Genomic DNA, 16764 nt, shown 5'->3' with positions numbered 1-16764 from the left:
TTCATTAATTTATTTGTTGTAATCTATTACTTCATTTGAATACCCTTAGGGTACCCACATTAACTATTTCAAACACAAAGAACTGTTTCTCCTGGAGAACTATAGGGGGGAAACTGGGGACATAAGACAAAGAAGTTTCAAATTCCCACTACTAGAAAGAACTTTTGGGACCTTTGGAGGTGGTTTATTTAAAATGACACTTAGTGGTTAGCCATACATTACCTGTTGCAGGGGGCACAGGAACTCTGCAGGCATGGCAAGATGTCAGTTAACAGCTGTGGTACATTACCTGTGGGAGGCAGTACTGAGGGCCCTGTGGCATTGCATATGGCATTGGCAGATGGTTCACCATCATGATGTGTTGATTCGTTTGATACACTGCAGTTGGTGTCTGGGCACCAGGACGAATGGAAGGGCTGCTATTCTGTATCGTAGCACGAGGAGGCTGGATCTGAGGTCTCTGGAAAAACTGGAGGAAAGGAAAAGAAAAATATGAACCTGACATTTTTGCAACAGTTCTATTCCAAGAACAAACTTGCTGGAGGAGTCATTCATTTTCTATTGAAAACCAATTAAGATTAATTGAAAAAAAAAACAAAAAAACAGATTAGTGCTAAATCATGCCTCTGTACATTTTTTTAAAAATTTAAATCCTGACAACAGTTAACTACTAATTTTTCTGAAATCCTGTCTCACCATACATAACATATAAGAAAAACAATAATAAAAGCCATTTCTGAAACTAGCTTTTTGAAAATTGCCCACTCTCTACGCAGGCAAAGCGCAATATGCGTCATACTTTTATCCGCATACAAGATTGCATTCCCAGGGTGGCTTTACTTTCAGGAAGACGGGCGTAGTTTGGGGTTTTCAAAAACAATGCATATTTTATCTAGAAAAATACCCGTAGAAAAAATAGGTACATAGTTTTGATTTGCTTACTGGTGCAAACCACTCGATTGAAATCTATCTGTAATGGCTGCACTAATGTGGGCAGTTTATTCACCCTATAACATACTAGGAAAACTCGATTATCAGCTCTTTATATACTGGATGAGGATGGAGTAGTGTGAAATCAAATACTTAAACACAATTTTAAAATTACCTCCTCTCTCCCTTTACAATCCCCAACCAAAACCAGAAATGGACCCAGCACAAGTGTATAAAGAAACAATATAAGAGGGCTAGAACATAAGAATAGCCATACTGGGTCAGATTGATGGTCCATCTAGCCCAGCATCCTTCTTCCAAGAGTGGCCAATTCAGGTCAGTGACCCAGGGATAAGCACTTTACGGACTTTTCCTCTGGAACTTGTCCAAACCTTTTTTAAATCCAGACACAATAACTGTTGCTACTACATCCTCCAGCAATAAGTTCCAGAGCTTAACGATTATTTTAAAAGTATTACCATGTAACTTCACCGAATGTTCCCTCATCTTTGTACTCTTTGAAAGAGTAACAATCGATTCACACCCAGCCTCTCTACTTCACTCCTGATTTTGTCTACCTTTATCATATCCCCCCCTCGAGCACACCTGTAGTGAAGAGCTTACTACACAGGCCAGGAGCAATGTTATGGCTGTATGCCCTACATAGTTACCCATTATAAGCAGACACATCTGGGTATTGCAGATGTGGAGGCCTTTTCAGCCCTCCTAAACTCCCCCTGTTCTTATTCCTTTGCCTTACAAACTTTGGGGAAAAAATTCAGTTGGAAACAGGAAAAATTCACAAGTCACTTAAAAATAGGACTTACTGCTCAGATACACACAGTTGCAATCATATTCTCTCTTTTAACACACTTTGCTACAATTCCTCACGGAAGAACAGATCCTACGACGTGTGAGTGACATTACCGTGACAATAACTGAGGGGCCGATACAATGAAGTATGCTAGGCTCTGCGCACAGCTTAGCTTGGCTTTTACACACAATTTTGGCAGTACAGTGGATACCTTATGTTTAAATGAATTTTGTGCACAAAATAACATCAGCACACAGCTTCTTTATATCCAATTGTAATGAAGATATTAGCTATTAAAGGCAGGTGCAGAGAAATGTGCAAAGACCCAAAGGCTGGTGGAGGGTTTTCTAATGCTGGAGCTGAGGAGGAGAAAAGGGTTAGCTCATTCTTCTGTGCTCAGCATTAATGAGGATTTCATGCCTGTTTTTTCTCTCTACTTTGAGTATACAGGACCTGCAAACTTTTATCTTGCTTCACTGAATGGGATGGGTCCAAAAAAAAAAAAAAAAAGACAGGGATGAAGAGCTGAGGGGAAGGTGTACTGGAGTAGACTTGTGCTGGACTGTAGACAAACACAATACACTATTATTAATGCAAAGAATAGCATTCACCATATGCAACTCTCCATGAGCTGAAATATTTCTGGAACTGCAAAAGTTGTATCATCAGAACTAGGGGGTTTGCATGTGAACTGGAATGCTACTCTGTGCATAAAGATTGTTGGTATTGCACTGAATAGCTTTCCAGCATATGCGACCTCTGTGCATATGCATCTGAGGTGCTCTCGCATTTTTGTGCACATTTTCTGTGTATAACTTATTTGCATGCGATTTACTTACCGCATTAGGGGACATTGGGAAACCGTGTGCTGAGCTGTAGCGTACATCTAACACAAGGTTACTGCACTGGCCCCTTAGTGTGTCATAGTGAGAGATGCCAGAGGCAACCAGAAAATCTTACTTTTAAACAGTTTAGCACTAAAGAGCCTCCTTTATTCTTTGTGTTAATGCCATGCAGATCTGTTAGAGTAAATTACCTGGATAGGTCTGAATCCTCCCTTCAACAATGAAGCAAGAAAGCAGCAGGAAACAGAAAGAAAGCCAATGGAACAGCTTACAGATCAGTAGGAAGGGGTAGGACAGTAAATGCACCTAAACACACAGGCCAGTCTAACCTTTCTAATCCCACTGATCATTTCATGGCATCACAATCAGTATCAAAATTATTACACTACCATTAAATCAACAAAAAGAAAAAGTCTTCCTCAGATTTCCTCAATAAAGGGTAAGCCATGACTATCAGATTGTAAACTCTATCAAGCAGGGACTGTCCCTTCATGATCAAGTGTACAGCGCTGCGTACGTATAGTAGCACTATAAACATAAGTAGTAGTAGCACTATCAAATGTCAACAAAGTTCTGTAGCTGAAATACAATATGTTAGGAAGCAACACATGGAATTTCTGTGAAACGAACAGCCATAGAGCTGCTTAGGAACAGCAGTCACAGAAAAAGTGTGGGACAGCATAAATATAAATGTCACCTAGCTAAAATCTGGGGTGTTGCTCCTTAAAGTGCTCTAGTTAAACAATAAGGACAGACATTGCTGAATATGAGCACACTCTCAATCCCTATAATACAGAAACAGAAAATAAGTCGATACCTTTTTATTAGGCCGGCTTAATACATTTTTGTCCAGCTTTTGGAGGTTAAACCTCCTTTCTTGAGTCAGGACAGTAAACGTGACAATATCAGACTATAAGTGAATCACAAAACATTCCAATGAGTCTCAAGGGAAAAAGGAGTGGAAGTGGGGCACAGAGGGAAAGATGGATGCATAGAAGGGTGCCATGTTGCATTTGATCAAGGGCAGTTCAGGCAAGAATCAATTCACAGAGACATCACACTGGATGCCACCACATAGGGTAAGAGTAATGCATTTGACATAATCACCTTCCTGTGGTAGAACCAAAGTGGTTTTACATATTATATATAGGCACTTTGTCCCTAGTGGACTCGAGTTTTGTTATGTGGAGGAACAAACACTTCTCAGCACCATAACACTGCATTAATGACCTTATAATCAGAGTACTAAAGGGAAAGCTTTAAACTAATCCAGGAACATAAGATTTCTGCAGTTATAATAAGATACTTGGAAACTAACAAGAAAGGAAACTCGGGTATTTTAAGTCCTATCACATTGGAAACGATAAAATTCTACTCCTGATCGTCCATCCAGCTCTCCTAGTTTTTCATCCCTCCCCTTTGAGACTCTGGAATGCTTTTATATTTCATTGATTTCTTCTAGTATTGTTATTCTTTGCTCATACTGCCTTGACCTGAAAGGTAGTTGTAACTTCCAAAAGCTTGTCAAAAATGTATTAAGTTAGTCCAATAAAAAAGGTTCTCACTTTATATTCTTTTTAGTTGTTGTTTTATTTCTGTTTCTTAACCCCAAAGGGAATCTTCAACCTGACCCATGCTTTTTAATATCTACATAAGGTCATCGAGTTCATTTCTGGTCTAGTAGCTCAGTTACCAGATTATCTGGATCGTCATAATATTCTGCACCCTTTCCCATCAGGATTTTAGAAGGGCGTTAGCACAGAAACACTTCTAGGTGTATTGGTAAATTAACTTAAACTCTTATTAAGTAAAGGGTATCAAGCAATAATATTACAATTTGATCCATCAGCCACATTTGATGTGGTCAACCATGAAATTCTGTTACATATGTTGAGCGAAATTGAAATAACTAGAAAGGTAGTCAGTTGGTTCAAAGAATTTCTTTCAAGTTTAACATATAGAGTAATACACAATTCCTTATCTCATACATGGGCAGCCATGTGTGGAGAACCCCAGGGCTCTGCACTCTCTAATTCTTTTTAATGTTTTGATGAGTTCCCATGGAAAGGCTCTACAAAACTTACAGGCAAGCTTGTATACGTATGCAGATGATATTACTCTTCTCGTTTCGACCTAGTCATACGTAATAGTATTACATCCAATGCTCAACAATGTATAGATGCTGTTGAGAATTGGGTTTTACAATATCTGAAATTGTACATTGATAAAACACAGCTATTAGGATTAGATCCCTCACTGAACATATTACCTGACACCAAAACAGACCTCAGAAAAAGCAAAGTTACTTACCTGTAGCAGATGTTCTTCAAGGACACATCTGGGTGACATCATCTGACAGAACCTAGTGCGAACACTGAGCAAGTTCAAGAATTTTACAGCAGTGTCCCACTGCTCCCCGTAAACAACCATGCTAAGCAATAGGGACTTGAAATATTAGGGCCTGTTAGTCAATCAACCTGAAACAATTTATGTCCTAGTTGTGGAGGGGCAGCCTGGAACAGAAGATAACTGAACCTAGGGGGCTGGAGATGGATTCTAGACACTGAACAAATTCTGCAGGACTGCTCGCCTGAACTGGCTGTCTCATCAGGTATCCTGCTCAAGGCAGTAATGAAATGTGAATATGTGGACAGATGACCACATCGCAGCTTTGCAAATCTCGTGCTGCAGCTCCTTGTGACTCTGGGGAAGTCACTTAACCCTCCACTGCCCCTGGTACAAAATAAGTACCTGAATATATGTAAACCGCTTTGAATGTAGCTGCAAAAACCTCAGAAAGGCGGTATATCAAGTCCCATTTCCATTTCCCCTATGGAGGCTAGCTCTAATATTATGAGCCTGGACATGACCCTCTAAGGGAAAGCCCCGCCAGGGCATAAGTAAAGGAGATGCAATCTGCTAGCTAACTGGAAATTGTGAATTTGCCGATGACTACCCCCCATCCTGTTTGGGTCAAAAGAAACAAAAAGCAGGGTGGACTGTCTATGGGCTTTAGTCCGCTCCAGATAGAAGGCTAAGGTTCGCTTGCAATCCAAAGTATGCAGTACACTCTTGCCAGGATGGGCATGTGGCTTTGTGGAAAATGGTGGAAGAATGACTGACTAAGATTATTATTACTATTTATTACATTTGTACCCCACGCTTTCCCGCACATGGCAGGCTCAATGCGGCTTACAAAGTAACAGTATAAAGAATTACAAAGTTGTAAAAAGAGTAAGCAATATGTAGTAAACGCAATATTAATGGGGTTAACGGATAAGTAAATTGAACATAGGAGGAATTGGGTGCAGAAGGAAATGAGCGTTGGGAGGTAGGCGTAGAAAGATGGAGAGGAATGGATATGGGGTAGCAATAAGGATAATGGGATGGAACTCCGACATTACCTTAGGAAGGAACTTAGGATATGTGTGGAGAACTACTCTATTGTGGTGAAATTTAGCGTAAGGTGGGTCAGATACTAGGGTCTGAAGCTCACTGATCCTGCGAGCTGAAGTGACTGCCACCAAACACACAACTTTCCAGGTCAAATACTTCAGATGAAAAAAATATATGAACTTATGAATAGCTTTTCAAACACTCACAACTTAACATCAAATGAACCACCACCAACGGCGGACGAGCTCGCACAATACTTTAAGCAAAAGATAAGAAAAATAAGGTCAACCCTTAACACAGCAAAATTATCCCTCACAGACCTCGCACAAGAAGACAAAACCAATGATGATCACAACTCAGCAGACAGAACCCGGTCCTCCTTTAACATACCTACAACAAGCACAGTCAAAAAAATGTTGACAAAATACGTGCATGCTAACTGTATACTAGATAGCTGATCAAATTATGTGATGAAAACCCCTCCAGACTGGTTCATTAAAAGTTTCACTAAACATATAAAATACATGTTCTCGAACGGTCATTTCCCTCCAGACAAAGGCAACATCATACTCACTCCAATCCCCAAAAATGCCACAGACAAGATAAATATCTGCAATTTCCCAGCTACTTAAATGACTCTCTATAACGCAACAAACATTTTCTTCTTTTTTCTTCATAATTTATTTACACAAAAGTGCTTTGTTTAAATAAATTATGAAGAAAAAAAGAAGAAAATGTTTGTGCGTTATAAAGTGGATTGAGTCATTTAAGTAGCTGGGAAATTACAGATCTTTTGAGTGTCCCAACTATTATTTTAAAACATTTTTTGACCATTTAGTTGACAGACAAGATAAATGACATCACAAACTACAGACCAGTGGCTTCAATACCACTACTGACCAAAACGATGGAGGGCCTAGTAGTACAACAACTAATGGAATATCTGACAGACTTCTCACTCCTACATCACGCTCAATCAGGTTTCAGACCACTACACAGCACAGAGACAGTCATAATAACCATTCTGATAACAAGATTCAGAAAACTGATATGCCAAGGTCAGAAAATTCTACTACTACAATTTGATATGATCAGTGCTTTTGAAGTCATAGACAACATGGGAATTAGCAATGTAGTGGCAGCTCAGTTCAAAGACTGCTTGAGAACAAGATCTTTTCTAGTAAAGATGTCCAACCAGTTCTCAGCAAATTGGATCCCTGAATGCGGAGTGCCACAAGGCTCCCCAAAATCACCCATACTATTCAATATCATGATGGCTCCATTCGGAAAGAAGCTGAAAAACATGGGATACAACCCATTTATATATGCGGATGATGTCACTATCTATATATCTTTCAAAAACGATATTACAGAGATAATGGACGAAGTTAAAAAAGGCCTCGATGTAATAGAAAACTGGGCCACAATTTTCAAACTGAAACTAAACAAAAATCAAATTCTTAGTACTATCAAGCTTGTATAATCCCACTTCCCACCAACACTTCACAATCGACCAAACAACGTACCCAATCGAACCACAACTAAAAATACTAGAAATTATTCTCAACACCACCTGTCACTCAAAAGTCAGGTTTCAGCAGTCACATCAAAGAGTTTCAAAACTCTATGGAAACTGAGAAGAATCAGAGACTACTTTCCCAGGAAAACATTTCGCCACATACGGTAGTACAAATTTCTAATACTGTCCCAGCTAGACTACTGCAATGCAGCATATGTAGGATGCAAAGAAAACATGATAAAATCACTGCAGACCGTTCAAAACATGGCAGCAAGACTAATTAAAAAAAATAACAAAAAATCGAAATACAAAAGAATAACCCCACTGCCTGAAATGCTACATTGGTTCCCAGTTAAAGCTAGACTAATACTTAAAACAAGTACTCTAATATTCAAAAAACTATTCGGAAATGTCTCAGCCTACAAGCTGGACTGATCACCAAGAAATACAAATCCAAAAACTAGAAGCTGTTACTCCACCTACCCAACTGCAGCAACTCAATCTACAAATCCATCTACATGGCAGGATTTGATTACCTGGGATCTAAATAGTGGAACTCAATACCCAAAGTCATACACAACATAAACTATCTTCAATTCAGAAAAGACTTTAAAACTTCTCTCTTCAATAAATTCTATGAATTAACTGCCAGTGCTACATCTTCCCAAGTGTTTCCTATACCCCACATTACCAGTAAATACTAACATAACAACCAACCTCCTCCAATAACAAATGTAACATAACAATTTAACTCCTCCAAAACTAATCTTTGTAAGACACATTGAACCGAAACCTTGCTTTTAGATAATTGTGGGATATAATGAACAAATAAATAAATGGCAGGGATCAAGTGGCTCAAAAGGTGTTTTCATCAGCTGGGTGAGGACAACACTGAGATTCCATGACACAGCTGGGGATTTGATTGGGTGGTTTTGTCAACAGCAAACCTCTCATGAAGTGAACTAGAGGCTGAACAAAAATGGGCTCACCTCCCACATGGTGATGAGCACTAACTCCACTGAGATGAACTCTTACAAAGTTGGTTTTCAAATCAGATAGACAGGTGTATGAGGTACTCAAGCAGTTTTTGTGTAGAGCAAGTGAGGGTATCCAAGGCCTTGCCCTCATGCCAGACACCTCTTAGTGGAGTCTTTCCTGGATGCCTGCAAGATGCAGGCGACTCCCTTCAGCAAATCCAAGGTTTCAAAATCTACACTTGCAACATCCAAGCCATGCAAGACTTAATGTACTGCGAACCAAAGACTGTAAGTAAAGACTCATATAGAGCTGGTAGGACTGGGTGCAGGCAACAAGGATTGATGCCTGAAAAGTCTTCCTTCCAAACGAATCTAGTGCCCTGGCCCTGGAGGCACCAAGGTATGAGTCCTAGAGCTCCTAGCTCGTTTGAGAGCAGATTTGGCCACAAGAGAATGGTGTGGCAGTTGAGCCCTCTTGAATCCAGAAGCCTTTTGGATACAGTACTGCATATCCACCTTCTTAGGTGCAACCTGCACCTGGAGGGGAGATTCTCAGTTCTTCATTAGTGCATCTTTAAGAATAGGGTGCAATGGTACAGTGGCCCCTTCCTTAGGAGAGGACTCATAGTCCAGAACAGTCAACATCTCTGCTCTAGACTCATCCTCTTTCCACCTTAAATGGGATGGTCAAAGCAAACTCCCTGACAAAATCGGTGAAAGAAGCCTTCAGATGGAGATTTTCATCTCTCCTGATGTGGGGAGGGATCAGTAAGACTCCTCCTAAAAGAAGTAACGTGGGTCCTCCTATGAATACCATGAGCGGTCCCCCATTCAGACTCTTCACCATACTCAGGGTGTACTGAATGAGTCTGTGCTTGCCTTGACACAATGGATCCATGTACAGCCCTACTCTAACTCTGGGGGAAGCTTCCTCTCAAAACGTCAAGAACAGTATTGTGTGTTTCAAGATTGATGTTGACACTTGTTGAGGTGCCGGCATCAAGATCTCTGCACCAGCATGGAAGGAACGTGAGGAAAAATCTGGGCTGAATCCACAGCACAAGCGCCCTATGAAGCCTAGGCAGCCATCGAGCTTGATGCTTCTGGTGACAAATGTCGATAACGGCCTTCGAGTAACCAAAAGGTTTCTCCTGTTAAACCTACCATGCCCTCTGTGTCCTCAGCTGCATTTTGCAAACAGAGAGAACAAGATTTAGGCTCATGGTCAGGTCCAAGGCACCCAATGCACCAGTTGTGCGGGTCCATCATGGAAATCACCCGCTACATCACAGCCATATTAAACTCCTCAATCTCGAACCTGAAAAAGGGGCAGTGTTCAAATGTAGTTCGGGGCTCCAGCCTAAAAGGACCTAGTAATATTAGAAAAATAAAGGAATCTTTAAGGACCAAAAAAAAAAAGAAATTAAAAGGGAACTGAAGAAAGGGTAAATCTAAAGGAAAAAAAAAAATATCTGAACAGACTTGATAAACAAAGACTGAAGGATCCACACTAGCGCATGCACAGTGGGATGCTGCTAGAAAATTCTTTTTACTCACAAGTCAGCATCCGCACTGGGCACGTTCGATGATGTCACCTAGAGCCTTTGGAGGGTAGAATAATATTATGTACTATGATATTTAGAATTGCACATGGGATTAGCCCCATTATATATGCTTTCATTGCTGACATTTTCCCCTGTCAAGGAGAACATTACCCAGAAAAACTTACTGTTTACTTAATCTTCCAACTGAAAGTAATGTCAAATATAAAATGGATTTTTTTCCTCGTTATTTTCCTAGTAGGCATATCAAATTTGAACTGTTTCCTAAAGGCATCAGATTTGAATCATATCATATTACTTCTCAGAGGAGGGGGGAAGCCGAAAACTTTAGAAATCTAATTCAGTCTTATCTTTTGAGTTTTCCATGTCAAAATTTCCCAGTAACAGACTGGCTTCTTTGTTGTAATCCATTATGAACCAGGACTTTGGAAACCGGACAATAAAAGAAATGTATACCGTATTGTATTTACTACTGGTCCTTATGCAGATGATATTTTATTGTTAGCTTCAGATGACTTGGTTCAAAGTCTTTAACAGAGTAAATTAAAGAACCAATGCCCCGATGGTCAGAAGCAAGCATGGGCGTTAGAGGCCATTGGTACCGGACTAGCGCCCACATTAACCAGCACACAATGCTCAGAGGCCCTTACTGCAGGAAACAATGAACTTGGCAAATATCAGCACAAATAGCATGCAAGCATAGTCAAAAGGAAGTAAATGAGGTCATTTCCTATTCCCTCTGATGCTAAGAGAACAGCGCACAGAACAAGGGCACCCTTACTAATGGAAACCTAAAAGCAGCTCAGAGCTGGCGTTAGGGTGTCTGAACAGGCATAAAATAGGGGGAGAAAAGTCTTTCAATTGCATGAGTTTTAAATAATTAGCAAAATGCTTTGGATGCCAAGAGAAATACAAGAAATCTCTGCCGTCAGGGAGCTTGGAAGAGGAACTGTATGTCTGGTTCTGAAAACTGGTGTAAAATTCAACAGCGTGTCTATTGCAGATGGCTGTTGTTGAAGAGGCCTTCCTTCAAACAAAGCTCTATGAAGTCAGGAATCAAGGCATGGGAGGGATGGAAAGATCACAGGTTGGGGGGGGGGGGGTCAAAGCTGTGACGGGCGAGAGTTCATCATCCTGTACATCACAGATAATGCACTGGCTGTCACGTCTGTGGCCGTGACCACCCTCAGCCTTACCTTCTTTCTGGGGGTCAGCAGCTCTGTTGGCTTCTGTGTTTGTCTTGTCTCTAGTCTCTGTGCTGATTGCTTCACTGACCTCACCTGTGTGGGCTATGCCTCTCTAGGGAGCCAGCATCTAAGATGGCTGCCACCGGCTCTGTGCCAGCTTCCAAGATGGCTCCTGCTTGTCTTTCCTGTGGGCTCACTTCCTATGTGTGTCAAGCCTCTCTTTGGGGTCAGTGTACTTCCTGCTTCTGTCCTGCTGCTGGTGACTCATCAGTGAGAGCCTTCATAAGGAAGTGCTATGCTTGCAGTCTGGGCCTTTGCATAAGTGTTATGCTCTTAGGCCAGGTCAGGTTAGTAAGTGTCTGCTGCACTACTGCTTAGCCTCTCTCTGGGTTCCAGCCCAGTTTCTTTCTGTGTCTGTGTCTCTGTTGTCCTTCCGTGGGGGATCTTCCCTGCCACTGTCTGTCTGTGGACTGCGGGTCCTTCCTGGCTTACCCTGTGTTTATGGTGAAGCCTTTGCTCCAGGCTTACCCTGTGTTGGGGTGAAGCCTCTGTCCCTGGCTTACCCTGGGTTGGGGTGAAGCCTTTGTCCGGGTTTGTTCTCTGTCTGTATGCGAAGCCCCAGCCTTTGTGAGTTCCCCAGTCAGTGTGTGGAACGGCTGTGGCTTCAGACCCTTGGCCTGTTCTTCCTGGTAACTCTGTTTGCTGTGCTGCCTGCCCCTTGGCCTGTTATTCCTGGTTTGCTCTCTTTACCCTGAACCCTGCCTTGCCTAGCCTGTGTGCCTACCCTGCTTGTATATCTTGAGGGTATATCCTGAATCCTGTATCTGTCTGGCTAGTGTGTTTTCCTGGGTGATTATTCCTGTATCCTGTCTCCACCTAGCTAGAGGATTTACCCTGTGGGTATTCCCGGATCCCCGTTCTGCCTAGTGTGTTGCTGCCCTAGTCCTTGCTCCTGCTAGCTTCTGTACGCCTTGTGTTCCTTGGTCTGTCTTCTGGGTCTTGCTAGTGGCTGTGCAGCAGCACACTGTCTGAGTCTAGTTCCGTGCCCTGTCGCCCTCGTGTATCCCAGACTCAGGGTGGGTCCTCTGGATCTTCAGTTCCTGCCTTATCCTGCAAGCCTTGCCGGCCACCTGCATTTCGGAGCTCAACTCCGGAAGAACAGTGGCTAGGTGCAGGTGAAGCTGTTCCTGTCTCATCTGTTCTAGTTGCCTGCCTTGTTCTACTCCAGTCCAGAGTTCCAGTACTGCTCTTCTGTGTTTCCAGTCCCGAGGTGGTCTTGCCTGCCGCTGCCACTCCTCGGCATTGGCCCACGGGCTCACGAACTCCAGTCCTGCCTTGAGGACCTGACAGTATGCCAAGGCCCTCGAGAACGCAACATTGGCCCCTTATGTTGCAACATTTTTTGTGTGAAATGAACCCTTTTGTAAGGTGGTATAAATCTGTACTAGTATCTCTTCCCCCTGGCCATTTGCTCCCTGCCCTCCTACCCCCAATTTGATTGGGCATGAGCACAAGAGCTTTGCTTATCAGGCAGCTCTTATGCGGATGCCTCAGGCACAATCCTCGCCCTTACCTTCCTAATGCTCAATGCTAACAGGCCCCTCACCCCCCCCCCCCCCGACCTCCACCGAAGGCTAGCCCTGGTGAGCTAGTGTTGGGGTCCCCCCCCAACCTAACCTCCTCCCTAGTACCTCAAATGATGGAGGAGGGACCAGCATTCCTTCCCCAACAGGGCACCACCTCAAAATGGAAGCACCCAGCCATGCCCGGTGCATCCTGGGATGCAATGGGCAGGGCTTGGCTTCCATCCATATAAGTTGGTACTTTTTAGTTTTTGATGGATAGCTTAGTTTGAGTAACTTGTAAAAATGGGTTGATACTGTCTCTGTCACCAGCATCTGTGCTGGTTTTCTTTTCTATGATCTGACCTGAGTTGGTCTGGGAGAGGGCGAAATACAAGTACACAGATTAGATTGGATTACACAATTTGGGCCTGTGCTATATGTTTATTTATTTATTTGCTGCATTTGTATCCCACATTATCCCACCTACTTGCAGGCTCAATGTGGCTTACATTATGACGCAATGGCGATCACCAATAACAGAATAAGTAGTTCGGCATATTGTTACAATTAAGGTGCGAAGAATATCAGGAAAAATTAGGGTAAATAAATAAATAATACATAACATATAAGTGAGAACAGGATAAGATATGATGCTCAATATTGTAATGCGATTAAGGTAATCAAATGAAAAGAGATCAATATTAGTTGGTTCTGGTGTAGTTTAAGAGTCAAGTCATTATAGAGGATTCTTTTTGTAGGTCTCTTTGAACAGGTTCAGGAGATTTGCTACTCTTCAATTTGTAGAACTGCCCCATTACATCCTCCAGGTTTATAGAGAATTCATTCAGCTTCTCTGACTCGTCAGGTTCGAACACCATTTCTGGCATTGGTATCTCTCCCAAATCTTCCTCGGTGAAGACCGAAGCAAAGAATTCATTTAATCTCTCCGCTATGGCTTTCTCTTCCCTGATCACCCCTTTTACCGCTCGGTCATATAGCGGTCCAACCGATTATTTTGCCGGCTTCCTGCTTTTAATATATCTAAAAAAAGGTTTTACTATATGTTTTGCCTCCTACGCAATCTTTTTTTTATTTGACCTGACATTCCTTATGCTGTTTCTTATTATTTTCAGTCGGTTCCTTCTTCCATTTTCTGAAGGATTTTCTTTCAGTTCTAATAGCTGCCTTCACTTCACTTTTTAACCATGCTGGCTGTCATTTAGTCTTCTGTCCTCCTTTTTTAATATGCGGAATATATTGGGCCTGGGCTTCCAGGATGGTGTTTTTGAACAGCATCCACGCCTGATGTAAATTTTTAACCTCGCAGCCACTCCTCTAAGTTTTTTTTCCCCTGTTCTCATTTTATCATAGTCTCCTTTTTTAAACTTAAACGCTAACATATTTGATTTCCTTTGTATACTTACTTCAAAGCTAATATCAAATCCAATCATATTATGCTCACTGTTATCAAGCAGCCCCAGCACCATTACCTCCCGCACCAAATCATGCGCTCCACTAAGGACTAAATCTAGGAGATCCAAGATGGCGCCTGGAGTGGAAGTGCGCTGAGGCAGCTCCAGACCACCAGCAAAATCTGACGGATGGAGAAATCCTCTAACCAGAAATGGGAAAGAGGAAAGGGAAAGCTACAGTGCTTACCTCCAAGAGCCGAGCAAGTGTCCCTGCCACGAGACAGATGACGCTGGAAGAGTCTGGTCTGCTGGTGCCGGGAGCTGGGGAGAGCACTTCGAGAGGACCAATAGTCGATCAGGACCTTAGCGTGGAGGGAGTGACGCTTAGCCCTCCCTCGTTTACAGCGCCTCTGAGATCTGGGAGAGAATTAGCAGCGGTGGAATCGAAGCAGGCCAAGTTACCCGAGGAGGGAGAAAACTTGGTGGCTGAGAGTGGAGGACCCACCGCCGCCATTGACCCCTGTGGGAACAACTCAACAGGGAAAGCAGGTGTGTTCCCTGCTGTTACCTGTTTATTCACAGCTTAATCCTTCCGGTGAGTTCAGAGAAATGTTAAAACCAGCTGTAATAAGTCTACAATCTTTGTGGCATGCAATTTAAGGAATGAATAAGACCCTCCAAAAGATATCAGGCTCTCTTCAGGGAGATGTGACGGAAATAAAGCAAATTCAAAATCAGTTATCTGGGAAAGTGGAGGATCAGGCTGCTAAAGTTGAAGCTCTGGGAAATGAAGTAAAATTCTCTAAAGACTCTATAAATGCAATAATAAAAGACAATAACTTTCAAAAGTGCAAAATTGAATACTTAAGAGAATCAGGCAAGGAGAAATAATTTACGACTATTAAATTTTCCCAAATCTCCTTTAATATCACCGGTAGAAATGCTGAAGAAAAAATACTTTAGAGAGATTTTGGGAATGTCTTCTGATTGTTTTCCGCCAATTATTAAGGCTCAGTATATTACTGGGATAAAGAAAATGAATCAAAATCAACAACCTGATTTGAACTTAACAGAATGCCTAGAAAGTTCAATGGAAGTTATATCAGAAAGAACAACAATGCTAGTGGCGTTCGCACTGGAGCCAGATCGGAATAATGTGTTTCGATTATATTTCCGCCACATTAATGATGTATTCCTAGGATCTAAGACACAGATTTTCCCGGACTTATCGAGGGACACTCAAAAAAGAATTCTTGGCATTAAAAACAAGATTGCTTAGTTTAGGAGGGACTTTCCTCCTTAAATTTCCTTGTAGATGCATTGTTTCTTTAAATTCTTCTATATATATATTTCCTTGAACCTGGGAAGTTATCAGAATTTATAGTTTGTAAAGAATAATGTTGGAGAAATTCTTGATTGCAGTAACGCTACTCGGCTGTTTAAGTATTGCTTAGTACTTGGATCAAAATTGTGGTCAAAGTATTTATTTTCTTTTTGTTTCTCTTTCCTTGAAATGGAAATAATTTCTTAATTTCATATGTTTATGTTATTACATGAATGTAATTTGAAAATTCATAAATAAAAAATTAAAAAAAAAAAAGGACTAGATCTAGAATTTTTCTCTCTCGTCAGCTCCTGTACCAGCTGCTCCATAAAGCAATCCTTGATTTCGTCAAGGAATTTTACTTCCCTAGCATGCCCTGATGTTACATTTACCCAGTCGATATCGGGGTAATTGAAATCACCCATTATTATCATGTTTCCCAGTTTGTTTGCGTCCCTAATTTCCATTAACATTTCTGCATCCGTCTGTTCATCCTGGACAGGCGGACGGTAGTACATTCCTATCACTATCCTTTTCCCCTTTACACATGGAATTTCAATCCATAGTGAGTCCAAGATGTTTTGTTTCCTGCAGAATTTTAAATCTATTTGATTCAAGGCTGTCCTTGATATAAAATGCTACCCCTTAACCAATTCGAGCCAACTTATCACTACAATATAATTTGTACCCCGGTATGACAATGTCCCACTGGTTATCCTCCTTCCACCAGGTCTCAGAAATGCCTATTAAAGCTCATTTTTCATTTAGTGCAATATATTCTAACTCTCTCATCTCATTTCTTAAGCTCCTGGCATTTGCATATAGACATTTCAAACTATGTTCCTATTTAGATCATGCTCAGTACTTAACAGTATTAATTTGCAATCTTTTGTGTGATTTTTTTTATTTTTATTTAAGGACACCCGATCTATTTTGGTCTCTTTTGCAACCTCACTATCAGGATACTCTACGCTAACTTTTTCTGAGTTCTGCTCCTGCTTTCTGAACCTGTTATTCTACAGCTGTGGTCTCCAAATGATCATTGCTTAATGGCTAGATTTATAGCTGGCAAGGCTTCAGGCAGGAGGCTGGTACAAGCCTTGAAGACAGTCATTACAATGACCAGACTAGGACTGAACAGGAAAAGAAGAAATGGAACTTCATGGCTCCAGATCTCAGCCCTGGATTCTGATTTTACTGGAAGTATAAAGCAGTAAGACACTGCCAGGTCCT

General features: G+C 41.6%; 1 protein-coding gene across 10 annotated transcripts in view; it reads right to left on the bottom strand.

The window, feature by feature from the left end:
- Nucleotides 1-16764, bottom strand: part of EIF4G3 (eukaryotic translation initiation factor 4 gamma 3) — a 419008-nt gene that overhangs the window by 201225 nt on the left and 201019 nt on the right. For all 10 annotated transcript variants that reach the window (XM_030222062.1, XM_030222064.1, XM_030222063.1 and 7 more), the window contains one exon: nt 290-469. In XM_030222062.1, the coding sequence (XP_030077922.1) occupies nt 290-469 (180 nt within the window). The remainder of the gene's footprint in view (nt 1-289; nt 470-16764) is intronic.

Source organism: Microcaecilia unicolor, chromosome 13 (assembly GCF_901765095.1).
Source record: "Microcaecilia unicolor chromosome 13, aMicUni1.1, whole genome shotgun sequence".
NCBI classification, from domain to species: Eukaryota; Metazoa; Chordata; class Amphibia; order Gymnophiona; family Siphonopidae; genus Microcaecilia; species Microcaecilia unicolor.
The sequence above is the reverse complement of the archived record's forward strand: the minus strand, read 5'-3'. Positions and strand labels throughout refer to the sequence as shown.